The sequence below is a fragment of the Oncorhynchus kisutch genome, linkage group LG2 (genome assembly GCF_002021735.2).
Source record: "Oncorhynchus kisutch isolate 150728-3 linkage group LG2, Okis_V2, whole genome shotgun sequence".
Taxonomy (NCBI): Eukaryota; Metazoa; Chordata; class Actinopteri; order Salmoniformes; family Salmonidae; genus Oncorhynchus; species Oncorhynchus kisutch.
The window spans coordinates 49488739-49515661 of NC_034175.2; the positions used below are offsets into that span (position 1 = coordinate 49488739).

The 26923-nt window shown below is 44.7% G+C and overlaps 2 protein-coding genes and 1 pseudogene across 6 annotated transcripts; 1 reads left to right on the forward strand and 2 right to left on the reverse strand.

Moving 5' to 3' along the window:
• Positions 1–380: 380 nt before the first annotated feature.
• Positions 381–16444, reverse strand: LOC109867790 (armadillo repeat-containing protein 8). Of its 4 annotated transcripts, none has more exons than XM_020457089.2 (22): positions 15937–16444; positions 14200–14276; positions 11131–11202; positions 10741–10883; positions 10479–10576; positions 10235–10327; positions 10054–10134; positions 9860–9935; positions 9545–9635; positions 9300–9360; positions 8959–9159; positions 8227–8322; positions 8022–8104; positions 7770–7851; positions 7561–7647; positions 4808–4900; positions 4135–4284; positions 3315–3410; positions 2970–3065; positions 2684–2756; positions 2294–2387; positions 381–2155 (listed from the first exon to the last, which is right to left on the reverse strand). In XM_020457089.2, exons 1-22 carry the CDS (start codon positions 15979–15981, stop codon positions 2122–2124), a joined length of 2022 nt encoding a protein of 673 aa, XP_020312678.1. In that variant the 5' UTR covers positions 15982–16444; the 3' UTR covers positions 381–2121. The 4 variants fall into 4 exon arrangements, with proteins under 4 accessions (XP_020312678.1, XP_020312669.1, XP_031652345.1 ...); XM_020457080.2 differs by having other exon boundaries at positions 2663–2756; positions 15937–16161; XM_031796485.1 differs by lacking the exon at positions 4808–4900 and having other exon boundaries at positions 15937–16161.
• Positions 16291–21862, forward strand: LOC109867840 (lariat debranching enzyme-like; annotated as a pseudogene).
• On the reverse strand, positions 20680–26916 carry LOC109867810 (ras-related protein Rab-5B-like). Of its 2 annotated transcripts, none has more exons than XM_020457124.2 (6): positions 26763–26916; positions 25246–25504; positions 24484–24635; positions 24158–24280; positions 23924–24017; positions 20680–23723 (listed from the first exon to the last, which is right to left on the reverse strand). In XM_020457124.2, exons 2-6 carry the CDS (start codon positions 25406–25408, stop codon positions 23602–23604), a joined length of 654 nt encoding a protein of 217 aa, XP_020312713.1. In that variant the 5' UTR covers positions 25409–25504; positions 26763–26916; the 3' UTR covers positions 20680–23601. The 2 variants fall into 2 exon arrangements, with proteins under 2 accessions (XP_020312713.1, XP_031652357.1); XM_031796497.1 differs by having other exon boundaries at positions 26521–26897.
• Positions 26917–26923: the final 7 nt, after the last annotated feature.

A 26923-nucleotide genomic window follows, 5' to 3' on the forward strand; every position in this document is an offset into this window, starting at 1 on the left:
ACACTATTGCCATGTCCCCAGCATCATCTGCAACCCATGAACAATTGTGAACCTCTGGATAACACAGACTTATCCTACAATTCTCAGATACTGCTAAATTGGTCAGAGGCCTAATTTTACTAGCATCGTCTGATGCGCTGTGTACTTGGAATGTGTACCAGAGTTGTTTGGAGGTGGTGCACTATGCGTAATATAGACAGATTCAGATGCTGGTTTCTATTTTCTGTAACAAGGTGAGGACTTGGATGCGGCTGTATGGAGGTGTGAGAGTAGTGGGAGGAGTTTGGGGTGGGGGTGTTAAATGCATGTCACAGCTATCTGCATGAGGAATGTGCCTGAGGGAGAGGAAGGTAGGCTTACTGTGCTGCCCGAGGCTTTGGGAGGCTTCAGATGTATTTTATTATTAAATGTCACCAACTTTACCAGAAATACATTATACAAGAATAAACAAAGTGTTGTTTTATAAGATCCAGGCTTCTGTGATGCTTTGGATCCGAATCATTGTCAGGGATGACGTGATGTCCAGCGCCAGTGGGATCACTTCCTAAGTCATTTTAACATGTGGCACAACCATGGTAATGCTCTTATAACCAGTGGAGCTTTAATTGATGCATGTATTCAGATATGTTACACTTGTGACTTGTTTCGTTCACCTGTTCACATGCCTCACATTGACTAGTCTTCTCCACTTTCCTCCACCCGGTGCCCCATGGACAAAAAAAAGACAGTACTCAATGACCAAGTCCATCTTTCAGGTCTGCATATATTTCAAATGGTAGCATTCATTCTGTCAGAGCTTCTGTAAGAATGGAAATGTCAGGGAGAGGAAAGATCTAGAAGATTCTGGGAGGAACCAAATGGCTACAGGTGAAGGACATTTAGCATTTTATCCTATTTCATGGATCCATCTTTGTGCCTTCCGAAAGGTAAGACTAGAGAGAGTCAGGGTCATACATAGTGACACTATGGGCCGGTTTACCAGATACAGATTAAGGGCCCAATTAAATCTGTATCGCTGAATCGTTACAAATTCCCCGATCGAAATGTAAAGGTACATTCCGGTTGAACTGACAGATGCAGCGTTTACCACTAACGCGGGAACATTGCCTTGAAATTTCAATCACGCTATAACACTGAACTTCCACAACACAGATTGAATAGAGCCCTAAAATCTAGTACGAGATTTAAAAAATTATGCTCAATGGAGATTCTCCATTGAAAGTGCTTTTTAGTCCAGGACTAAACTTAATCTGGGTCTGTGAAAGCAGCCCATATTTCCAGTCAACCTTCTAACTTTGTTCTATTGACCACATCATCCTCCCATTGATATTCTGTTCACACCCTACTGTACAAGGAACCCAGGATCAGACACAGAGAAAAAGAAACAGAGGGGGGAAATTATAATCTAAAAAATATATTTATATGTTTATATATATTTACGAGGTATGTATCCACAAAAAAAGAAAAACACAAAAAAGTACAAATTGAGCAGTCTTTTTCCAAACGCAACTCATCTCGTGACATAAAGCCCCTCTAATAATAATAATAATATCAATAATGAATCATTAATTAGCTAAATAAAACCAGGAGGAAGCGATGCTCCCACAACCCTGCCCTCTTCGTCAGAGCCTTCAGTCCAGCTCTCCGTCCCACTCTCTGAGACATCTTTATGTTCAGTCTCCTCATTAGGAGTCCAATAGCACCAAAGCCTCCTGGCCACATGGTGGCGATGTGCTGCACTGGCTGGCTACTGTACTGCACTCTACTAACCCTTCTTCATTCACATCCATCTTTGCATAAAAAAATAAAAAGGCAAAAACCTTTGAATGACCCCCCCCCCCCCCTCCAGTAACCGTTGCGATACAGAAGGTGTTTCCCAGTTCCCCCGCCAACCTTGTCTCCGGGTGGGATGGGGGTCAGGTTTGGGTTGGGGGTGATGGGGTGGAAGGGGGGCGTCCGTCGCTGCAGCTCAAAGGTGTCTTTGTGCAACAAAACTAAGATTAAACTGAAGGAGAAGAAAACAAAACAATGGCAGCAGGCAGGCAGGTCTCCTCCTGGCAGGCCATTGGATTGTTAGTTGTGTTGTTAGGGGCAACGACATCGGAGACTGCTCTCGTAGGGTCACGCCAGATACTGCTGCATTGCCGTCTTCGCCCTGAAAGAGAGCGAGAGAGAGTCGGTATCCTACAACACAATGAGCGTGCATGTGTTTGTGCGCGTCTGTCTGTCAATAGAAGAGAGAATCTGTAGGAAAGCAGGAGAGAGATCAGAAGTGTGTGTGGCTGTGTCAGACCTGTCACAGAGGTTGGGGTCTGAGGCCTGGGTGAGTTTGTGCAGGATGTCTACAAAGCCCAACTCCCTCAGCTTGTCCTGACGCTCCTGGGAACCTGAACAGAGAGAGACACCGACGTAGGAAGGTTAGAGGAGGATGTCGGAGTGAGAGGCAGAGACCCGGTCCAACAGTGTTTACTCAAAACACAGATGAAAACCATTGATGTAGTGGAGCATAAATGAGTTACGTTGCCGTAATGCATAACATTGCAGAATTTCACTCACTTTATACCACTACATCCATGAAACTACCACTAGCCCTAGCTAACACAAACACTTTGAACATCTGTGTTTCCACGCTCCCCCACAGTCCCCCCCAGCTTGTGACAACCTGTCATGGCGTTGGCCTCACCGTCCTCCTCGTTCCAGATCAGGTTGGAGATACAGAAGGTGGCCGCCAGCTGGAGCTTCACATTAGAGTGAGCCTGAGAGGACATCACAGAGAAAATGGCAGTACTTGCTTAAGATATGGCAACAATAGATCCAAAGAGAGACGGTCAAACTCGTTCTAAATAAAAATTATCACACATGGATACAGGCAAATATGAAGGTTGACAGAGTTCAGTGAACCTCTAAGCCTGATCAGTAGTCAAGAATTAGGTATAGCTACAGTGGCTAATGGAGGGAAGAGACTCTACCATGTAATATTTGATTTTCTGGAGGATGTCGTCATTGGTCATGATGAGTTCCTTGGCTGTGTTGCCGTCGGCAATGTTGGCTAGGATACAGAGTGTCTGAAACACAGACAGCAGCTCTGTCCTGAAGTGCTTCTCAAGACAAAAGTAGGGTTGCAGAACTGCTAACTTCTCAGAAATTCACAAGTTTTCTAGAATTTGGAGCACTCCTGGAATTAGGAAATAAGCAAGGAGGGAATAATCCAACTGGAAAGCCCGGGAATTTGGGATTATGTGAATGAAATATTGCAACCCTACATCAAAGTGTTCATGGTATAGTAAGCCGAAGGGGGGAGGAGGGGGTCATACCTGTTCCTTGACCTCGATGCTGTGTTCTCCCTCGAGGATTAGAGTGACTGCCTGCATGATCTGCTTCCCATGAGAACTCATGACCTGGTCTATGTGCTGGGAGACAGAAGGGAGAGGAGGTTAGAGAAAGACTGATCAAGCGGGATAGAGTATGAAAAGGCGAGACAATGTGCGTGAGACTTGAGATGATTAAAAGCAGAGTGTGAGTGTCTGTCTCTCTGACGACTGCAGTACCGAAAGAGAAATACAAAACCTGACCAAACAAGCCACAGCTTCCTTTGGTAGGCTCAGGAGAATGGTCTTCCAGAACAAAAAGGCCTCAACCTTCACACAAAAATATCTGTTTACCAGGCAGTGGTCATGACAACTCTCCTCTACAGCTGCGAGACGTGGACCATCTACACTAGCAACATCAGGATGCTGGAGGCCTTTCACATCAGGTGCCTCTAGTGCACCCTGTGGATAACCTTGCGTGACCGGGAGCCCTGTATGGCCAGCTCTGCAGAGGGTCAGGGGAGGCACTACAAAGATCAACTGTAGACCACAACGGAAAAGTGCAGGCTTAACCCTACCCAGCTGGAGGGCACTGCCGCTGAACGCTCCATCTGGTGTCAGCTCTACCAGCAAGGAGTGCAGAAGCTTGAGAAGGACAGGAACGGGCTACGGAGAAGAAATCGCCTCAAGAGACATGAAGCCAGGAATGTACCTATACCCCCCCCAATCAGAGACTCTACATGCCCTGTCTGCAACATACGATGTGGGTCAATGATTGGACTTAAGTCACACAAAGACTAAGTGTGTGTGTGTGTGCCAGTCTTACGGGTCGTGTGGAGAGCAGGTTCCGTAGCAGGCCCAGGGTCTTCATCAGGACGTTAGAGTCAGGGTCAGAAAGCAGACGGAAGAGCTGCTCTGTTCCCAACGCTCTCACAATCTCCCCCTTCACCTTCTGGTCCGCCTGGAACGCCATGTTCTACACACAACCATGATGGTGTAGGTTAGACACAGACCTTCTATAGTAGGGTTGCGCAGATACAGAAACTTTACCAAAGTTCCAGTTGGAAGATTCTCAGGTGAAGGGTTGTTTCACTGCTTATGCTCTACTGACTGAGAATCAATGGAGCAAGGCAGTACAGTGGTGAGAGCAGAGCAAGGCAGTACAGTGGTGAGAGCAGAGCAAGGCAGTACAGTGGTGAGAGCAGAGCAAGGCAGTACAGTGGTGAGAGCAGAGCAAGGCAGTACAGTGGTGAGAGCAGAGCAAGGCAGTACAGTGGTGAGAGCAGAGCAAGGCAGTACAGTGGTGAGAGCAGAGCAAGGCAGTACAGTGGTGAGAGCAGAGCAAGGCAGTACAGTGGTGAGAGCAGAGCAAGGCAGTACAGTGGTGAGAGCAGAGCAAGGCAGTAAAGTGGTGAGAGCAGAGCAAGGCAGTAGTGGTGAGAGCAGAGCAAGGCAGTAAAGTGGTGAGAGCAGAGCAAGGCAGTAAAGCGGTGACTCACCATTAGAGCCCAGATGCCATTGACCCTCAGGGCTGGACTATCACTCTGGGTCAGACTGCATAGTAACTCTATCACCCCTGACTCCAAGATGGGCTGCAGACATACACAAAACATACGCACTTACTCCCACTGGTCATGCTAAATTGCAGGTTCACAACCTGACAGCTAATATTTAGTCCTAAAACATCAAGACAAAAATATTAACACAAAACCAGCCAAAAGTTTGGACACCTACTCATTCAAGTTTTTTTTCTTGATTTTTAATATTTTCTACATTGTAGAATAATAGTGAAGACATCAAAACTATGAAATAACACATATGGCATCATGTAGTGACCAAAAGTGAGAAACATCAAAATATATTTTATATGAGATTCTTCAAAGTAGCCACCCTTTGCCTTGATGACAGCTTTGCACACTCTTGGCATTCTCTCAACCAGCTTCACCTGGAATGCTTTACCAAAAATATTGAAGGAGTTCCCACATATGCTGAGCACAGGCTGCTTTTCATTCACTCTGCAGTCCAACTCATCACAAACCATCTAAATTGTGTTGAGGTTGGCTGATGCAGCACTCCATCACTCTTCTTCTTGGTAAAATATCCCTTACACAGCCTAGAAGTGTGTTGGGTCATTGTCCTGTTGAAAAACAAATGATAGTCCCACTAAGCCCAAACCAGATGGGATGGCGAAAAGCTGCAGAATGCTGTGGTGTCCATGCTGGTCAAGTGTGCCTTGAATTCTAAATAAAATCACTGACAGTGTCATCAGCAAAGCACCCCCACACCACCTCCTCCATGCTTCATGGTGTGAACCACACATGCGAAGATCATCCGTACACCTACTCTGCGTCTCACAAAACACGGCGGTTGGAACCAAAATGGCACATTTGGGCTCATCAGACTAAAGGACAGACTTCCATGTGTATCATTACACGTGTTTCTTGGCCCAAGCAAGTCTCTTCTTATTAGTGTCCTTTAGCAGTGGTTTCTTTGCAGCAATTCAACCCTGAAGGCCTGATTCACACAGTCTCCTCTGAACAGTTGATGTTGAGATTTGTCTGTTACTTGAACTCAGAAGCATTTATTTGGGCTGCAATCTGAGGTGCAGTTAACTCTTAATGAACTTATCCTCTGCAGCTTTCCTGTGGCGGTCCTCATGCAGGTTCGTCATAGCGCTTGGTTTTTGCGACTACACTTGAACTTTTAAAGTTCAACTTTACCTAGCTAGGTGGCAGCGTTGTATCGCTAGCTAGGTGGCAGTGGCAGTGTTGTATTGCTAGCTAGGTGGCAGTGTTGTATTGCTAGCTAGGTGGCAGTGTTGTATTGCTAGCTAGGTGGCAGTGTTGTATTGCTAGCTAGGTGGCAGTGTTGTATTGCTAGCTAGGTGGCAGTGTTGTATTGCTAGCTAGGTGGCAGTGTTGTATTGCTAGCTAGGTGGCAGTGTTGTATTGCTAGCTAGGTGGCAGTGTTGTATTGCTAGCTAGGTGGCAGTGTTGTATTGCTAGCTAGGTGGCAGTGTTGTATTGCTAGCTAGGTGGCAGTGTTGTATTGCTAGCTAGGTGGCAGTGTTGTATTGCTAGCTAGGTGGCAGTGTTGTATTGCTAGCTAGGTGGCAGTGTTGTATTGCTAGCTAGGTGGCAGTGTTGTATTGCTAGCTAGGTGGCAGTGTTGTATTGCTAGCTAGGTGGCAGTGTTGTATTGCTAGCTAGGTGGCAGTGTTGTATTGCTAGCTAGGTGGCAGTGTTGTATTGCTAGCTAGGTGGCAGTGTTGTATTGCTAGCTAGGTGGCAGTGTTGTATTGCTAGCTAGGTGGCAGTGTTGTATTGCTAGCTAGGTGGCAGTGTTGTATTGCTAGCTAGGTGGCAGTGTTGTATTGCTAGCTAGGTGGCAGTGTTGTATTGCTAGCTAGGTGGCAGTGTTGTATTGCTAGCTAGGTGGCAGTGTTGTATTGCTAGCTAGGTGGCAGTGTTGTATTGCTAGCTAGGTGGCAGTGTTGTATTGCTAGCTAGGTGGCAGTGTTGTATTGCTAGCTAGGTGGCAGTGTTGTATTGCTAGCTAGGTGGCAGTGTTGTATTGCTAGCTAGGTGGCAGTGTTGTATTGCTAGCTAGGTGGCAGTGTTGTATTGCTAGCTAGGTGGCAGTGTTGTATTGCTAGCTAGGTGGCAGTGTTGTATTGCTAGCTAGGTGGCAGTGTTGTATTGCTAGCTAGGTGGCAGTGTTGTATTGCTAGCTAGTTGGCAGTGTTGTATTGCTAGCTAGTTGGCAGTGTTGTATTGCTAGCTAGTTGGCAGTGGTAGTGTTGTATTGCTAGCTAGTTGGCAGTGGTAGTGTTGTATTGCTAGCTAGTTGGCAGTGGTAGTGTTGTATTGCTAGCTAGTTGGCAGTGGTAGTGTTGTATTGCTAGCTAGTTGGCAGTGGTAGTGTTGTATTGCTAGCTAGTTGGCAGTAGTGGTGTTGTATTGCTAGCTAGTTGGCAGTAGTGGTGTTGTATTGCTAGCTAGTTGGCAGTGGTAGTGTTGTATTGCTAGCTAGTTGGCAGTAGTGGTGTTGTATTGCTAGCTAGTTGGCAGTGGTAGTGTTGTATTGCTAGCTAGGTGGCAGTGGTAGTGTTGTATTGCTAGCTAGGTGGCAGTGGTAGTGTTGTATTGCTAGCTATGTAACAGTAGTGGTGTTGTATTGCTAGCTATGTAACAGTAGTGGTGTTGTATTGCTAGCTAGGTAACAGTGTTGTATTGCTGTCTGGCGGTCTCACCTCTTTGCTGGGTGAAAACTCCAGTAGCAGGTTGCATAGTGTAGAAGAGGCCATGACCAACACCTCGTCTGGAGCATTCTGTAACAACTACACACAGAAGACAAGAGACGTACAGTCTCACTACGAAGGCCATGTACTTTGCAGCATACATAGATCATTTGTATAGTAAGTAATCTTGTATGGTGAAAAAAAGACCCCTTGGTACAGACCTTCATAAGGGGCTTCCATACGGCGTGGTCATGAAAACTAGTCCTCAACTGTTGGACTGACCGGGACAGACTGTGAAGACACCTGGACACAGAGGAAGAGTCAATATCACAACAGGCACACACGGCAACCAGTCGAGAGTCAGATGTCTCGGATGCAAGGAGATCTTCTTAGGCTAAGAAGGGAACAGAATGTGACAGGACACTCAGGATGTCACAGCACCCTCAGTGGAGAGGTAGGGATGTTATCAGTACCTGACGGCAGCTAGCCGCACCTTGACGCTGGATTCTGACAGGCCACTCACTATCCTGTCCATCATGTTCTCTGTCTCTGTGATCTGAGGAGGAGAGAGACGGGGGGGACGGGGACGGGGGGGGGGGGGATGTTAGGAAGAGGACACGGACACATTTCTAAAGGCGGCTAGGTAGGGGTGTGTGTGTACTGTTGAGTGAAAGCCACCTTCTTGCGGATATCTTCGTCGTTGGAGCCCAGTGAGGCGTACAGTTTAAAGGCAGCTTGTCTCAGCTCGTGAGCATGCTTCAGGTCGTGATCCAACTGCAGATAAAGACAATTCAATATTTATTTATCCGTTATTTTACCAGGTAAATTGACTGAGAACACATTCTCATTTGCAGCAACGACCTGGGGAATAGTTACAGGGGAGAGGAGGGGGATGAATGAGCCAACTGTAAACTGGGGATTATTAGGTGACCGTGATGGTTTGATAGCCAGGTTGGGAATTTAGCCAGGACACCCCTACGATAAGTGCCATGGGATCTTTAATGACCGCAGAGAGTCAAGACAACCGTTTAACGTCCCAGCCGAAAGACGGCACCCTACACAGGGCAGTGTCCCCAATCACTGCCCTGGAGCATTGGGATATTTTTTAGACCAGAGGAAAGAGTGCCTCCTACTGGCACTCCAACACCACTTCCAGCAGCATCTGGTCTCCCATCCAGGGACTGACCAGGACCAACCCTGCTTAGCTTCAGAAGCAAGCCAGCAGTGGTATGCAGGGTGGTATGCTGCTGGCTATTTGGTGAGAGATAAGAGAGTTAGAGGTTTTTGTCCAAAGTAAAGAATGTGGTGTTCTTTTCACCCAACAGTGTCAGGGTTTTCCTGACAGTATTAGTTCTCTCTGCCTTGTAAGATTGCCTGGCTAGGTTCAATGAGTAAAGTCCAGTGTCTCACCCTCTTGATGTCAGTGATGGCGCTGACAGAGCTGGGGTATTTGAAGTAGTCAGCCAGCATGGCCACTAGGTGGTCGGTTACACTGGCAATCCTCTGCAGCTCCACATCAGGCTCCATCAGGTAGGCCAGGGTCTCTGCCCCCTCCACACGCTCCTCCAACAACCTCTCCTTACTGCACATCCTCACCAGGCACGGCAGGGTCTATACAGGGATGGAACAAGGATTATACACACACAGGCAGGGAAGACACAACAGGCAGGCTAGACTCAACATACATCACACACATACCAGTACCAGGCAAGTCATATGATTGCACAAGACACGCAAAATGGAATAATCACCTTTAACACGATGCAGCTGTCATCTGTCCTAATTGCTCCTGCTCGACACATGTATGTTAGACTGGGGGAGGGGAGGAAAGCAAACGGTGAGCGGGAGTGGGAAAAGAGATTATCTTCCCGAAACTAAAACACTTGAGATTCTTACTTTAATAGTCGGCGGAAAAACATATACTTTACAGTTACTTCAACACTGTCAATGGAAGCAAACTTCTTTTAATAGTCAAGTGAAGGAAACACTCACTCACCACTTGGCTGCTGTGAGCTGCATGTCAATGGGCTGATCCCTTTGCATCATTCTGACAAATACCTGAGAGAGCAGCTCCTCATCCACCAGCACTGAGAACAGAGAGGAGAACATTGATTTTCATAGTAACTTCATTATACAATATTGTCACCATCTGACAAACTTTTTGCTACCATGACAATACCAATATAATGCCAAGAATAGAACTCCTGACACAGAGTGAAGAATCTAGCTGGAAGCTGTCCCAGTCAGGTCCCAAAGCAGCAGCAGCGAGAGACAGACAGACATAAATAGAAGGGGAAATAAAGCCCCTCACCATTCACCAGTGTCATGGAGACCTGAGTGTTCTCATAGGCCAGGACCGAGAAGCATTTTAATGCTTGCATCCGTACCTGTATAGGATGAGAGCAGAAAGAAAAGAATGAGAGAAGAGGGGGGGAAGAGAGTGGTAATATAAAAAGGTCAGATGGTAGTACTGAGATCTGGGTGAGGAGTCATTTCAACGGCTACCTTATAGGAGGGAGAGATGAGAAGAGGAGCAATGTTCTGGATAGCCCCGTGGTTAAACAGAACCGTCTGGTGCTCCGGAGTCTACAAAACACACACACACTGAGTGTCTTCGGTGTTCTATTACAATACTGTAAATCTTTCTCTAATGTGAAGTGTTTTAAATGTGTGCTGGTGTACTGACCTTGCAACAGTGGGAGAAGATCTGGGTGATGTACTCCTGCGTCCGCTGTGACCGACTCAGCAGGGACATGAGGTGGGGGATCACAGTGGGGTCCTGACAAGGTGTAACACACACAGTTACTGCGCACACCCAGTGTTACTGTGCACACTCGCAGAAATAGACAACACATCACTAAGAATAGTGATGGCAAGTTACACAATACCAATGGGGGGGAATAGAGAAGAGAAGAGCAAGAGAGACTTACAGTGTAGAGCAGCTGCACTGGGGTGACTGGACTGATGAAGACTGTCCTGAGGCAGCGTAGACAAGCCTCGATGAAGATCAGGTCTGGACATAGGAGACCTGCAGAGAGACACACTTGCGATGAGAGAATGAGTATGTGTTTCCTCAGTCAGAGTGCTGTCCGGTCAATGAGTTATGACTGAAAGACTAACACAGGTCAGCGCGTCACTCTAAGTGTGACTGATTTGTGTGTATCGATTTGTCTGTGTTACGCATACATCTACCTTGCAGTAGGGCAGGGATGATGTGACAGTCCACCAGGGACTTGATGTTGTTCTCAGTGCCCATGGCCAGACTGCCCAGCACCACCGCACACTCTGCCCTCAATTCTGAGCTGGACGAGCCCTGCTGGAGCAGATATAGTAACCTGGGGAGAGACACACAGTTTGAGTTAATTTTATTTTTACAAGGACAGTGCACATTAATCAACGTTTCAGTAAAAGTGACGGTTTTAGCCAGCCGGCTAATTTTCAACCGCAGTCCCTGGGTAGGTTAAACGCAGTCAACCCTGCCATTCAATTGGGCTTGGAGATTGGGTTGAGGGGAGGGGAAAGAGAGCAAGTGGGGAAAGGAGAAAGAGAAAGATGGGAAAACAGGTGAAGAGAGAGAGACACCTGGGCACAGCTCCCAGGACAATCAGGTTGGCTTTCTGTTTGTTGTTTCCGATGACAGCATTCTTCATGTCACTGTGAACACACAAATGGTAAGAGTCAGATGTGTGGAGCTTCCTCAGCATGTTACCAACAGCCACAATAACAACGCTTGACAGAGTTCAACCACAGTAGCAATCATATCACCTACGCTAAACCACACAAGTCTAACACTAATGCTAACAGCCACAGGTTCAACTGAGAAACATCATTGCTATTCAAGCTTGTTAACATGTTGCTTTGAGGATAGAATTCTGAACATCACACCACTTATATAAGCCAATAACATACAGTACCAGTCAAACCTACGCATTCAAGGGTTTTTCTTCAATTTTACTAGTTTCTACATTGTAGAATAATAGTGAAGACATCAAAACTATGAAATAACACATATGGAATCATGTACTAAGCAAAAAAGGGTTAAACAAATCAAAATATATTTTGAGATTTTTCAAAGTAGCCACCCTTTGCCTTGATGACAGCTTTGCGCACTCTTGGCATTCTCTCAACCAGCTTCATGAGGTAGTCACCTGGAATACATTTCAATTAACAGGTGTGCCTTGATAAAAGTCAATAGTGGAATATCTTTCCTTCTTAATGCATTTGAGTAAATCAGTTGTGTTGTGACAAGGTAGGAGTGGTATACAGAAGAGGGCTCTATTTGGTAAAAGACCAAGTCCGTATTACGGCAAGAACAGCTCATAAGCAAAGAGATACGACAGTCCATCATTACTTTAAGACATGAAGGTCAGTCAATACGGGGCGGCAGTGTAGTCTAGTGGTTAGAGCATTGGACTAGTAACAGGAAGGTTGCAAGTTCAAATCCCCGAGCTGACAAGGTACAAATCCGTCGTTCTGCCCCTGAACAGGCAGTTAACCCACTGTTCCTAGGCCATCATTGAAAATAAGAATTTGTTCTTAACTGACTTGCCTAGTTAAATAAAGGTAATAAAATCAAATAAAAATACGGCAAATTTCAGGAACGTTTCCCGCAGTTCTCAAAAATGGCTTTTAGGAGGACCGCCACAGGAAAAGAAGATTCAGAGTTACCTCTGCTGCGGAGGATAAGTTCATTAGAGTAAACTGAACCTCATATTGCAGCCCAAATAAATGCTTCACCGAGTTCAAGTAACAGACATATCAACTGTTAAGAGGAGACCGTGAATCATGGTCAAATTGCTTTAACCAACTCAGAGAGGCTGCTTACCGAGACCCAAACTGGCCACTTTAATAAATGGATTTCTAGTCACTTTAAAACAATGCCACTTTAATGTTTACATAACTCATACATCTACATTCCGTATTTTATAATATATATTGCACCTTGCCTTTGCCGCTAGGCCATCGCTCACCCATATTTACATATTCTCATTCATCCCTTTTAGATGTGTGTATTGGGTAGTTGGGAAATTGTTAGATTACTTATTAGATATTACTGCACTGTCGGAACTAGAAGCACAAGCATTTCGCTACACTCGCATTAACATCTCCTAACCATGTGTATGTGACCAATTTGATTTGAAACCACTACTAAAGGACACCAATAATAAAGAAGAGACTTGCTTGGGCCAAGAAACACGAGCAATGGACATTAGACTGGTGGAAATCTGTCCTTTGGTCTAATGAGCCCAAATTTGATATTTTTGGTTCCAACTGCTGTGTCTTTGTGAGAAGCAGAGTAGGTGAATGGATGATCTCCACGTGTATGGTTCCAACCATGAAGCATGAGGTGGTGGTGTGATGGTGCTTTGCTGGTGACACCATCTGTGATTTATTTAGATCAAGGAATACTTAACCAGCATGGCTACCACAGCATTCTGCAGCAATATGCCTTCCCATCTGGTTTGAGCTTAGTGGGACTATCATTTGTTTTTCAACAGGACAATGACCCAAAACACCTCCAGACTGTGTAATGGCTATTTGACCAAGGAGTGGAGTGCTGCATCAGATGACCTGGCCTCCACAATCACCCGACCTCAACCCAATTGAGATGGTTTGGGATCAGTTGGACCGCAGAGTGAAGGAAAAGTAGCAAACAAGTGCTCAGCATATGTGGGAACTCCTTCAAGGCTGTTGGAAAAGCATTCCAGGTTTAAGCTGGTTGAGAGAATGCCAAGAGTGTGCAAAGCTGTCATCAAGGCAAAGGGTGGATACTTTAAAGAATCTCAAATATATTTTGATTTGTTTAACACATGATTCCATGTGTTATTTCATAGTTTTAATGTCTTCACTATTATTCTACAATGTAGGAAATAGTACAAATAAAGAAAAACCCTTGAATGAGTAAGTGTGTCCAAACTTTTGACTGGTACTCTATATAAAAGTTATCCAGAGTGCAGAATTCTAACTCTGGTTTGCCAACTGCTGACACCCTATAGAATGCAATGCATATGACATAAAGATACAAGTAGCTAAATGGAATTAAATAGCCATGAGAAGATGGAGGCCAGTGGAAAAGTACTGCTGCACCAGTCAGGTAAGAAGCGACTCAGCTAGCCATCCAAAACCGTAACCAGAGCTGGGTCTCAGAGTTAAAAATAAAGATGATAAGATGTCCGAGTCCAAGCTGTGCTGAGGCTCTCACTCACACTGCCCAGTGAAACACACTCTCTCAGTCACACACACACTAGCAGAGACCTGGCATACCACACAGCATGAATCACACTGACTGATCGGAGAGAAACACACACCACTGACAGCCAGGTTGTTCAGCCACATGTAAACAAAGTGTTCCAAGCAGCTCACACTGAGCATGCTCACATCGCACCTCAAACAAATCAATCATTAACAGACAGCTCCCTCCAGAGCACCAAGAGCTGCCTGCTCCACCCGCATACAGATACCAGACTCACACAAGGACAGACAGAGGCCCAAATGGCATCCTATTTCCCATAAGGCTCTGGTCAAAAGTAGTGCACCAAGTAGAGGATAGGGTGCCATTTGGGACAGAAACAAAGATGGACAGACAGGACAAATATCTATTTTCCTATAGAAAAAAACATAGGCTACTACAACACAAGGTAATGTACTTACATGACTCCTTGCAGCACTTTCTGCGGGTCAGGGTCAAAAAGCCTGTCAACATAATGGCGACTGGTGGCCGTGACCTCCTGCATGGTGACAAGAGACAGAACAACAATGAGTCAGCGCTGGCCTCCCTCATCATCCCACTGCTGACACCAACCACACACTCAGCAGAAAGACACCGGCCTGGGCAAGATAGATACTCCATCCCAGAAAAGCCCCTCCTAACTATATGACTGGTCAACAGGCAGTAGGCTACTCTCGTCAAGCTGCAAACTCATCCAGTGCACGAGATGGTCATATGTCACTTGATAACTTTGTTTATGTTTATCATTGAGGGACCGTCCAGAACTTTCCCCACAACTCACTATGTAATAGGTTACTGATGAGCAAAGAGGCACTGCTCTACTATAGCTCTCTTTAAAAAAAGGGATTTGCAATGACTTGTGTGTATTCCTTGTGAATCACACCATATTAGTCATGAGTCAGTAAGGGATCTGAAACAAAGTTCTTTAACAATTAAAGTACATTACAATTACAGTAGTCCAGATGCAGTTATGGGTGCATCGTCACATTTCAGGTGGGTGAAATGTAAAACTTTGACAATATGATGACTCCTGAACAGCTAATCAAAGGGCTACCCAGACCCCTCTTTTACACTGCTGCTGCTACTCTTAATTATCTATGCATGGTCACTTTAACCCCCTGTGTATATAGCCTCGCTATTTTTATTTTACTGCTGATATTTAAATTATTTGATACTTTTATTTTTCATTTCTTACTTAATCTGATCTTAAAACATCTTAAAGCATTGTTGGTTAAGGGCTTGTAAGGAAGCATTTCACTGCAAGGTCTCCTCCACCTGTTGTATTCAGCGCATGTGACAAATAACATTTTATTTGATTTGAATATGACATTTGGTAAATGTTGTTAAACCTAGCTCTGGCTTTGGCCATTTAATTACAGGTCCTGAAAAACATATCTGTTGACAGACTAACAGGTGGCAAATGAACACATTTAGTTGAAGAGCTGTATAGTTTGCCGTGTATTCATGGCATCTTCATGTATTTCCTCCAAAACCCTGTGATCTGGTCAATGACACCACCAACAGCATATGGGGGCGTTTCCAGTATGATAACTTTAAACTATCTTGCTAACGTTAGCTTAATAGCTCACTTTGAAACATAAGTAAAAATGATAAACGTTAGTCTTAAAAAAGTGAAATTCGATTCTCGATCACAAAACTGACAGCAGTTGACATTTGACATAGTTAGCTAGCCTTTTACCCAAAACTGACTCAGACAACTAGCTAGTTCTGTATAGCATGCTACCTAACAGAGTAAGTACGGTTATAGATAGCTAGCCAACTAGGTAGCTAATTAGCGGGTGGTTCCAGCTAGCATAACCTTATTTAATTACACCGTCACTGTGCAATAAAGTTATTAAATGTTGCGGGTTTTCGTTATAATTGGATTCACGTAAATGTCACCGGTTACTAGTTAGCTAGCTAAGTCATTCCGGGTGAACGTCGGGAGACCGCCCTAACTACAGTAGCTAACGTTAGCTAGCTAAATGTTGCAAAGCCTGAGTTAGCGTAGCTAGCTAGCAAATTCAGTGCATGCCCTCAACCCACATTGATAATTTGATGCGACACGTAAATTGCGTTTCACTATGCAATGCAGTTAGGAAGAATGCAGTGCATAGCAAAAAATAAAGTGTTTATTAAATACTATAAGAACGACTCACAGATAGCACGCTGATGCGGAGAGGGGCCTCCAACAAGCACGCCATCTCTCTTCCCCCTGTCGAGCACCCCAATCGGAGCAGCACTTTCCAAACACTCTGCCCTCCAGACCAGCTGCTCAGATTAAAAAAGTAAATATAGCTAAATCACGCAACACTTTAGAAGCACTTAGTATTTCATGGGTTAGGTGGAGTTAGTCGGGTGTATTTGGTCTGTTTAAGCCACAGATAACGTTTCCTGTGATAATGAAACTATTGTTTATAGTTGCACACTGGCTACATTGCTCGAATGTCAATTTGTGAATCAAGTCAATTAGGTACATTTTGGTTCTAAACGCGCAGATAATTTGAAATTGAAGTTTGGGTGATTCGACAAACATATGTTTATTATAAGCATTTATGTTCATATATAAATATGTTTTATTCATAAAGAAGTGGTTGTAGTCCGAATTACAACGTTTCGGGATAATGTATGTTTGTTTTTTTGTAAATTATTTTGATTGTTGAAAGTGCAACCTATGACGCCATTGCTCGATTTACTTTGGTGGATGTGGTGTGCGCATGCGCTATGGGCAAACTAGGCTGAGGTGGGAAAAAATGTACGATTCATACGTTTTGGTTGAGATGAACGGAACAAACCAACATAATCATAATCACGCTACGTCGTAAATGAAAATAGCAGAAGGTGAGAAAAAAATGTATACTTTGATATGACCATGTCTCTTAGACAGGACAAGGCTACAACCTGTCTAAGACCCCAGAGAGTTATTGATAGCTGATCTGTTGCGCTAGCGACAACAACCAACACAAATGATTGAGCAAATATGCTAACTTTTATTATATTGTATTCTGTAGTTGTCTTCCTCATCATATCATTACTTTATTTCCCTCGACCTAGCTCGTTATGCAAACCAAACTATTACTGTAGCTACAGTATATCAGAAGGTACATAGAAGGGCAGCTGCTGTAATCTGTTGGCCTCTATGGATTTAGATGCCATAGGAATCAACAGCCATGTGTGTTCAACCCAACCCTGTCAGTACTACTTATGGTTCCTTTAGTTTAAGGGATAATCTGTTGTATTTCTGTTGGTTGTATTTTGGTTTTTGCAGGTATTACTCTGGAGAGTAGACAGCTCTGATCCTGACCATCTTCATCGGGGGGAATCATGAGGCCTCCAACCACTTCCAGGACTGGTGGGTAAGACCTTACCTTTAGGCTTTGGCTACAAAGTTAACACGCATATTACAAGTTCCACAGATTGACATCTCAAGGCAACTTGCCCATCAGGCAATTCAGGAGCAGTTTTCACTTGCCTGAAAATGTTATTGTGTATCTAATAATAACAGTGTGGTGTTCCATCAGGTTATGCTGGCGTTGTGCGCTACAAAGGAGTAAGGATAGGTGGCTTGTCTGGAATCTTCAAAGGGCATGATTACAGGAAAGGTGAGGTCAAAAAGCTCTAGTAGATATATCCTCCTGTCCCTGCAAATGCGTTGCAGCCCAACCGTCTTTAACATTGAATCAATGTCCTTTTTTACAGGGCATTACGAGTTCCCTCCATATCCCAGAAACTCTACACAGTGTTTACCACATCAGGAACATTGATGTCTTCAAACTCAAACAGGTGACTACCACTTACAAGGTTAATATATCATATTATGTCCCCCCCATTGTATCGTATTTGTCATCATGCCTCCCCTATTTTGCCACTAGATCCAGATGCCTGTGGATGTCTTCCTGACCCATGACTGGCCTCATGGGATCTACCATTATGGCAGCATGGGGCAGCTACTGAGTAAGAAGAAATTCCTGAGGCAGGAGGTAGAGTCCAACACACTGGGTTGTCCTGTGGCTGCAGTGCTCCTGGCCCATCTGCAGCCTAACTACTGGTTCTCTGCACACCTCCACGGCAAGTTTGCTGCCCTTATGCAGCACCCGGTGAGCTGAACTGACTACGGTTATGTAGAGAGACTGCTGTGGATATTCAGAGATGTGATTCTTTCTGATTAATCAGAATTAAGATTCTGGGATTTTTGCATAATCCCAAACCAATATCTTATTTATCCTGATTGTTGTGTTGCTAGGTCACGGAACTGATATTTCCTATGCAGCACTGGTTATATTGCTGCCCTGTTTTTCCCTTTAGGCCAATAGTGATGCTGCTCTCCGCACTACCAAATTCCTCTGACTGGATAAGTGCCTCCCCTACATGGACTTTCTACAGGTGAGAGAGGGTGATGACACGTGGCATGGATGGTGTGTGATTATGGTCCAGTTTCATAGATCCAGATTAAACCTACTCCTGAATTTATGTAGAATCTGTTCATCTTGGTTTGTGAAACAGCTTGCTTGAAGATCTTGTTTTATGCTAGTACGGCCTATAGGTTTCTTCTATGGTGCATGTCTGAGTTGATGCTGACTTGTAGGGTGTGTGTTTCAGATTGTAGAGGTAGCAGACAGGCCATCCCAGGTTCTGGAATATGATCCAGAGTAGCTGGTCATCCCGAAGGCTAAAAGACAGCCTGCTGGCTGTTAGCCCTAACTACTGGAACCCTCCACAGAACAACGGCCTGCACATAAGGTCAAATACTCACGCTGTCTGTATTCCTCTCTCTCTCTCTCACACATATGACACACCGTGCTATCTCACTTAAACACTTCTTCTCTCACACACATACACATTTGTATACTTACAGACCACCCCTCACTTACACACCCACACTTAACTACTTCTGTATGTTGTCCAGGTGGGACATCAGTGCGTCTGAGGCAACCATGATGGAGGCTGTGGGTGAACTGGGAGGTGAGCTGTCCATCCCAGACAACTTCAGCCTGACCGTGCCAGCCTACGATCCTGCCTGGCCCCCTTTTATTTTTTTATTTTACCTTTATTTAACTAGGCAAGTCAGTTAAGAACAAATCCTTATTTTCAATGAGGGCCTAGGAACAGTGGGTTAACTGCCTGTTCAGGGGCAGAACAACAGATTTGTACCTTGTCAGCTCGGTGATTTGAACTTGCAACCTTTCGGTTACTAGTCCAACCTTTCGGTTACTAGTCCAACGCTCTAACCACTAGGCTACCCTGCCGCCCCCATCCCAGCTACAGCACCAACCCCCAGACCACCCAGCTCTGTGCCACCCAGGGCCTCACAGACATCTATGCCCAGGTCGGGGGACAGATGGGCACAGGAGCCCCAGAGCTGGAGCATGATGATGTCCAGAGTGGGGATGAAACCTATTGACACCTCAGGCCTGTCCAGCTCATACAACCCTGATGAGATTGCCATAGAGGAAGAAGAGGGGGAGAAGGAGGGAGGAGAGAAAAGGGGTAAGGGGGAGGGCCTTGATTCAGTGGTGCCTCAGGGTGAGACGGGGGAAGCAGGAGAGAGACTGGACTCAGGGAGCCTCTGGAGAGCTACCCCCCCAGTCGCATGGTCCTGTCCATGCTTGAGCCCAAATCAGACCCCGCTACTCCCTCTGGCCTGTCCCTCAACCTGCCTACCCCCTCTCACTCCTCACCCCTGGAAGGGGAAAAGGGAGGGGGAGGAGCCCCATGTCCGGATCCCCAAGCGCACCAGTGGGAAGAAGGGGGACCACAGCAGTACGGGTAGCAACTCCAGGATCAAACGCAGGAACCAGGTCATCTACACAGCAGTCGACGACAAGGAGAGTGAGGACTAGGGCTGGAACTTGACCCAAGTTTTGGTGGGAACTGTTGTGAAATATACAAGATTCTCATGATGTTTTTATATTGATATTGTCTGTCAATTGTCCTTCTTGATTGCAAACCAACAGAGAGCTGTTTTATTAGGAAAGGGAGAGGGGAGAATCCCATGATGGAAATTTATGTTTTTAAGTCTAATTTATGTTTTTGTAAATAATTACATTTTGGACAAATGTTGATTTCAGACATTTTACTGAGTCGTTTTCTAGTGTGGGTCAACTGCAAAAGGGCTGTTGTAAACAAAACATAAAACAAGTATATAATGTAAAGAATGCAAGTTGATGTTTATTCATGAATCTTGCCCTGGAGGCAGAACTGAGCGATTTCCGCTAGAAGGGCCAACTGCAAAGTCAAAATGAGCTATATTGTACAAATTCATGATAACTCAAAACAATTTTTTGTTATTCATTTAAGGTTAGGCATTAGGGTTAGCAGTGTTGTTAAGGTTAGGTTTAAAATCAACTTTTGACTTTGTAACTGTGCCAGCTAGTGACCACTCTGCAGAACTGCCTCCAGAACAAGATTCATGACGAAAAATGCTAACCTGTGTAAAGAACATGATTATGTTTGTACACTAATCAGTGTTTCCCAAACTCAGTCCTGAGGCCCTCTGTTGGGTGCACGTTATGGGTTTTACCCTAGCACTACATAGCTGATTGAAATACTCAATGCTTGATGACAAGTTGGTTATTTGAATCAGCTGTGTAGTGCTAGGGCAAAAAAACAAAACGTCCCCCCAGGGGGGCCCCAGGACCCAGTTTGGGAAACCCTGCACTAAATAGTCAAATCAATTTTGAACATGAACCTTGTGTATGACATCTTTACTCCTGTACAAATGCTGAGATCAGGCCCATGTTCATTTTTATGCAGTGCTTTGTGACTGCCTAAACCAGTGTTTTTTTTTTTTTTTTTGCAAGCCCCCCCCCCCCCCCCTAAATGAAAAACTATATTTCAAGCTTAACCCATGACAGAGACAAGTGGCACAACTGGACTAAACCATTTATGATACAAGCCCTCAGTTCATATTCACTGCACACATGGCGCAATAGCACATCTTTATTGAACAACACTTTACAGAGGAGCTGAGGGGCGTTTGAGACTTTCCCACATCGTGTGGACTTCATCATTATTACACTAACCTGTGATCATAGAATAAGAGTTCATGAATGAGTGACTCATGGGTTTATCAATTAATCATGATGACAGCCTATGAAACAATTAGCTTTGAAATTAAGTAGAGCTCATCACATAGACTGGTGTCCTTAGTGACTAATTCCAGCGTAATGATATACGTACTCTAGTTAGTAAAATCAACAGTTTCAATCAAATTAGGTGACAAAATATACAGTATTTGACAAGAAGAGCTCCTTACAACTGTAAAGAGCAGAATTACATTGTGCAGAAAGAGTTAATGGTTACAAGCTGTTGAGGTCCAGGGAGATGCTTTACTTGTAATTTTAGCTGGTATGGCGAACTCTGGAAATTCCATTGGTCTCTACTGTGTTAAGTGAATCAGCTTTTAGTTTTCTTGCACCTTATTTGTGGAACAATCAACCTTCGACGTTTGTTTGCGGGTTATGTCATACCGTATAAAAAAAATCACGACAGCTGTGATGGAAACAGGTATTTTCGGTACAATTTTTTCAAACGCAGACAGAATTTGTTCGTTCGACCTGGTGGGATCTTTATTGTGTCTTAATTAATTATGTGAGAAATGGTGTTGGAAACACCTTTATTCCCAAATATTGATATAATAACCATCATATGGAAGTAAACGTGAAGTCGTGACGATATGGTGTGTTGTCCTCCCACTATGACTCGGGAAACCATGCAGTTTATTAGGCTACAGATGAAATAATATATGATGAACTTCACAGGGTGGTGAAAGCGCATAGTGATCTTGATGCTCCTTTCCAATACATATCGAGGGTCTTATTCTGGTGACATGATCGACGCTTGACTGCCGTTTAACAAAAAACAATTATTCTTGCTCCCATCCATAATAATCCCATTATATAATCTACCAGCCCAGCCTACGCACATATTCACATAAATCTGTCACCAATTGGATGGAAACGTAGCTAGTGTGTTTTTCTTTCTGTTTGCATTTTGCTGCGTATATTTTCTGTCATTCTGGGCTCATCTGTAAAAGAGACCTTGGTCTGAGTATGACCCCCTGATAAAATAAAGGTTCAATAAAAACGTACATGTCTGCCTATTGAACACGCCAAAGCAAACCCAAAACAAAGAACAAAGGAAGAAAATGGGAGAAGGCACTTCTTGTTTTGTTTTTAAACCCCTCGTAAGCAGCCTTATTCTTCTTAGCTAAGCCTTGGACACATCCCAAATGGATCCTTCCCTACACCAGACACTCCTGTAGATCTTGGAGAGGTGGAAGCAATATGGCAAAAATAATCCACCTATTTGGCCAGGTTAAGCAACTATCATAAAGCATGAACCTTTCTGATCTGTTCAGATCTACATAAATATGTCTAGGGGTTAAGGGTCAATTCAGAATCCATCAATAGATTGAGTAGCTCTGTCACCAAAGCTTGCCGTCTCACTCCAGTGCTTTGAACAGCATCAGCTCATTAGTCACGTTAAAAGCGTTTGTTTACAATGTTTTCAATGACATCAACTCTTAAGCAGTAAGAAACAAGACAAATAAGGAACAGCAGAACATATCATGTAGATCATGGCCCTTGCATTCACAACATGACAGGCCAGATACCAGATGCATTGGTTTCCTACCTAGAGGACTGCAAGTCTAGAGGGGTTTGAGTAGCCTGGTCCCAGATCTGCTTGTGCTGTCTTGCAAACTCCTATAGTCATTGTTGAGCAGAGGGAGACAGATCTGAGACCAGGCTAGTGTTTGAGATCAATACCAACTATAAGTTATCACTACGAGGGGCAAGGAATTTCTGCTGACGATGTAAACTGACCATGAGAGACTGTGGCCATGGATATCACCAATTGTGCACTAGACAGTGGATTGATTGTTAGAAACAGTGAAGGCTTCCAGTGAAGGTCTAGCCAGACAGACATGGCCTAGAGCATGACTCAGTCCCAACAGCAAATAAATACTGGACTCTGGGTTCTTTAGTGTACATCTACATCTGTGCATAGAAGATAGATAAATGAGGAGGAGATGCCTGGATAATACCAGACTGGCACTGGCAGCATGAGGTTTCACAACACCGCTGTCTAAGGAGTAATAATTATAATAATATAGCCTAGGGATTCAAATAAATAAAGGGCACCAGAGGAAATACGGGCATTAGAAGAGGCAATAAACTGTGGTTATCCTCCCTCTTGTCTTTTGGGATTGTGGGTAACCTGTACCATCTAACATGGGTTACTCTATCTGTAGGGACTGGGGAGTATCTGGAATGGCCCAGGCCAAGGCTTCAGAGTTGGGTTAAGGTTGTCCAGGGCTCATGCCAGAGGAGGGTGATGAGAGGGCATTTAATACAGCTCTGCCTCTCTGTGAGGTGCACAAATGGGAATACTATAGGGAGGGAGTATGACCTGCATCCCATTCACTCTTTCATTCCCTCATCCTTCAGTCTCCCTTGCTCCATCTCTGCCACTCAAGAACTGACTGCACTGATTGCATAATCAAATGGAACCATGATTGAAATTAAACGAGACAGACAAAACGATTAGCTCTCAATACTATACAAAGTATTCACTCTCTCACTGTCTTTTTCCTCCTCATGTCCGTCAGTCTTTGTCCAAAATCTCTCTGGCGTCGGTTGGTGAGGCAAACACTCATAAAAGACAACCGTCCAACTCAAACTCCCTCTTTCTTTCTTCCCCTCTTTCTATTTCTCTCAATAGTGGTCTGTCTGTCTGTGGATGGGAGGGAGAATGGAGGGGGTGTCCCCCTGCCCGACCCCAGAGGTTGGGAACAGGGATGGCAGGATGGCGGTGAAGCAGTCCTAGATCCCTCCTCCTCCACAGCAGGATCGGGTGTTGTGGGCTTCAGGATCCTGTAGGTTCACTCCCCTGTGTCGCGCTGCGTGTGTAGGATTCTGGGTGTCCGTTTTGGGCATCTTTTTGGCTGCAGAGATAGTGGAACACACTTTGTTAGAGGCCAAAAATAATGTTTGTTATTATTATTTTGAACTATGCCCTGGAGTTTTTCCTGGTCATGTGATGTGGTCATGGAAAACTTTTTTATTAAGCCAATAGTTGATTTGAATATAAATTATTATCCCTAGAAGTCGCCCTCTAGATTGTTGGGAAAAGATGGGAGCTCACCAATGGCCAGGAAAAGTTCGTTGACATTCATGGCAGTCTTGGCAGAGGTCTCCATGAAGAGAAGTCCAGTGTCTTCAGAATAGGTCTGGGCCTCCTGTCAGACAGACAACACATAATGAAAAGGCTATCCATCAGTATTGGGAATCCCCAGTCAGAATTCAAATGTGGTAAAGCATTAAGTCATTGTATAGTAAAGGCCTTAACATCTTAAAGAGTCAGTGTTGAGTACAGTACCTCATACTCCACTAGTCTCTTCTCAGCCAGGTCCGCCTTGTTGCCTGCCAGAGCGATGACAATGTTGGGGCTAGCCTGCCTCTGTAGCTCCTTCACCCAGGCTTTAGCCCGCTCAAACGTCTCCTACAGGAGGGCAAAATAGAGACCACAGGAGAGGGACAGAGGGGAGAGGTGAGAAAGAGGAGTCAGATACAGTGCAACATTTAAATAACATGGCTGTGTTCACATGATAGAGAGGGCTAAAGCTTCTATACAGTACAATACATTAATTGTTTACTCTTAAAGTTAGCTCTGAGCATGCATCTTTGTGGTGTGCTGATGACTACCGGCTTGGTGATGTCAAAGACCACGATGGCAGCCTGTGCCCCGCGGTAGTACATGGGAGCCAGACTGTGGTAGCGCTCCTGTCCCGCTGTGTCCCAGATCTCAAACTTCACGGTAGTGTCGTCTAGACACACAGACTGGGCCAGGAACGCAGCTGAGAGGGAGAGAGAGAGAGAGGATGAATAACTCATGATGTAAAACTTAGTCCTTTCATCTCAGACAACCCTCCCAACTTGATCCAGGAAATCTGGCACAGTGTGCTTACGCTGCTGTACTCAAGGACAAAAAGGCTCCTCAACAGCTTCTACCCCCAAGCCAAAAGACTGCTGAATAATTAATAAAAAAGCCACCAAACAATTTACATTGACCCCCCCCCCCATTTGTACACTGCTGCTACTCATTGTTTATTATCTATGCAGTCACTTCACCCCCACTTACATATGTACAAATAACCTCAACTAACCTGTACCCCCGCACACTGACTTGGTACTGGTGCCCCCAGTATATAGCCTCGTTATTGTTATTGTGTTGCTTTTGATTACTTTTTACTTTAGTCTACTTGGTAAATATTTTCTTAACTCTTCTTGAACTGCACTGTTTGTTAAGGGCTTGTAAGTAAGCATTTCACGGAAAGGTCTACACTTGTTGTATTCGGCGCATGTGACAAATAAAGTTCGATTTGAACAGAGTTGCCCAGCCGTGATCGGGGGCCAACAGTGTGCCCGTCAACTTCTCCCCTCCCCTTATTCCCCATCCCCCATCACCTCCGATGGTGGTCTCCTGGAACTCATCAAACTGTCCCTTGACGAAGCGCAGAACTAGGCTGGACTTTCCCACTGCCATGTCTCCCAGTAGGACCAGTTTAAACTGGCATATCTTGGTCTGGGGCAGCGTGCCATTGGGCCGGCCACTCCCTCTGGTAGCCATGGTGATGGTGGAGGGTGGGGCCTCCCAGTGATGGGAGCTTAGACTACAGGGATCTCTAGGATGTGAAGTCTTTCTCTACCTCTCCTCTCTTTCTGTCTGCAGATGAGAGAGAATGACAATAGAGGGAACTGTTATGTAAAGCATTGCTGGTAATGGAAAAAGGAAAGAGTGGCTCACATGACAGCAGGTGTCATTCAGTCTGGACAGGTGGGTAATTGTTTCATCTGTATGACTAGATTATTACATGATCTGCAATAAAGCCCATCCATACATCTAGGGTGACTGACATAAAACACAGGCTGAGGATGTGCGCTAGCCTGCATTATAGATCGCCATAGGAATCATGGAACGGTAAAAACAAGTGGAGGTGTCGACCATTCCAGGTACAATTGATAGGACAAAATGGTTATGTCTGACATTCGCACCAATGATGTGTGTTGATCTCCCACTCCCCACTGTCACATGTATACAAGAGCTGTCATTTCAACGTTTGTTTCATTATGGTTATAAATAATGTACGACTTGTCGACTACATGAACTTTACAAAAATCATGTGCTCAAAGGTCATACAGTTTTTTGATGAAGTTGCCACAGTTGCTTCTCACCCACTACACCATGCAGCATCACCTGCCTTGTGGAAGGCACTATTTGTCAACCAATCATTAGGGTGCTTTTGTTTCACCCACGCAAACGTGGCCGAATGTGACTGAAACAGGAACCAACTTTGCGGATTCTAAAGCTACAGGGGATACAAATGAAAAGTGATATTTGCGACCACTCTAACCAATGAATTGTACACATGTTATACTTCCAGTTTGTGAATGGGTGATATGGGGGTATAGAACTTTCGTTAGACATTTATACATTAACACTTTTATAAACAATAGCAGCTATGTTGACTCTGCCATGTTGATCTGAGCCTTAATGTTGTAATACCACTACATTGTCCGACTTTCGGCTGTCATCTCCCCCGACTTCACTCGCCGACTTTCGTCTACTGTCGGCTTCATGAGGCTAAGCCCTCGAACACACCCATTGTCATATCAGGGGAATGACTGTGCTTTCACCACCAGAGATCAAACCACGTATGTGGCTTTGCCATTGTTAATTACCTGCTACGCATTTAGCTTTATTTTTTATTTTACATTGGAGAATAGGAGTTATGCAGGTATTGTCCGTTTTATCTGTTAATTGGTGCGTCTCCGTAGAGAATGGACTCCGTTGTAGCCAAGTCATTTTGATGCGGATGAGTCAATTCGGCCCCAGCTCTGGTTCGACGCCCTTCTCTTTCAGCCTTGCGGATACACGTCCCATGTAGCCTACACACGGGGAGTAGAAAAACATCAATACATACCAGTGACAGTATCGGCGCTGTCTCTAAAACGATCTAAGATCCCAGTCTTGAGTCTTGACTGTTGACAATGTATCTACTGGTAAAAGGACTGTTAACGCTTCCTGCAAATTCGCGCAGTCGCAGTCAGTGCCGCATTCTCGATTTTCTTAAACGGATAGATA

What these genes read in the sequence shown, in the direction of transcription:
- LOC109867790 (XM_020457080.2), bottom strand. Translation starts at nt 15,981, where the DNA reads ATGGCGTGCTTGTTGGAGGCCCCTCTCCGCATCAGCGTGCTATCT. An exon ending in TCATCTCTCCCTCCTATAAG is followed by an intron (nt 9,936 to 10,053) that starts GTAGCCGTTGAA and finishes CATCCTATACAG; the next exon opens with GTACGGATGCAAGCATTAAA. An exon ending in CTCCATGACACTGGTGAATG is followed by an intron (nt 9,636 to 9,859) that starts GTGAGGGGCTTT and finishes CTCTGTTCTCAG; the next exon opens with TGCTGGTGGATGAGGAGCTG.
- LOC109867810 (XM_020457124.2), bottom strand. Translation starts at nt 25,408, where the DNA reads ATGGCTACCAGAGGGAGTGGCCGGCCCAATGGCACGCTGCCCCAGACC. An exon ending in CCAGGAGACCACCATCGGAG is followed by an intron (nt 24,636 to 25,245) that starts GTGATGGGGGAT and finishes TCTCCCTCTCAG; the next exon opens with CTGCGTTCCTGGCCCAGTCT. An exon ending in TCTTTGACATCACCAAGCCG is followed by an intron (nt 24,281 to 24,483) that starts GTAGTCATCAGC and finishes GCCCTCCTGTAG; the next exon opens with GAGACGTTTGAGCGGGCTAA.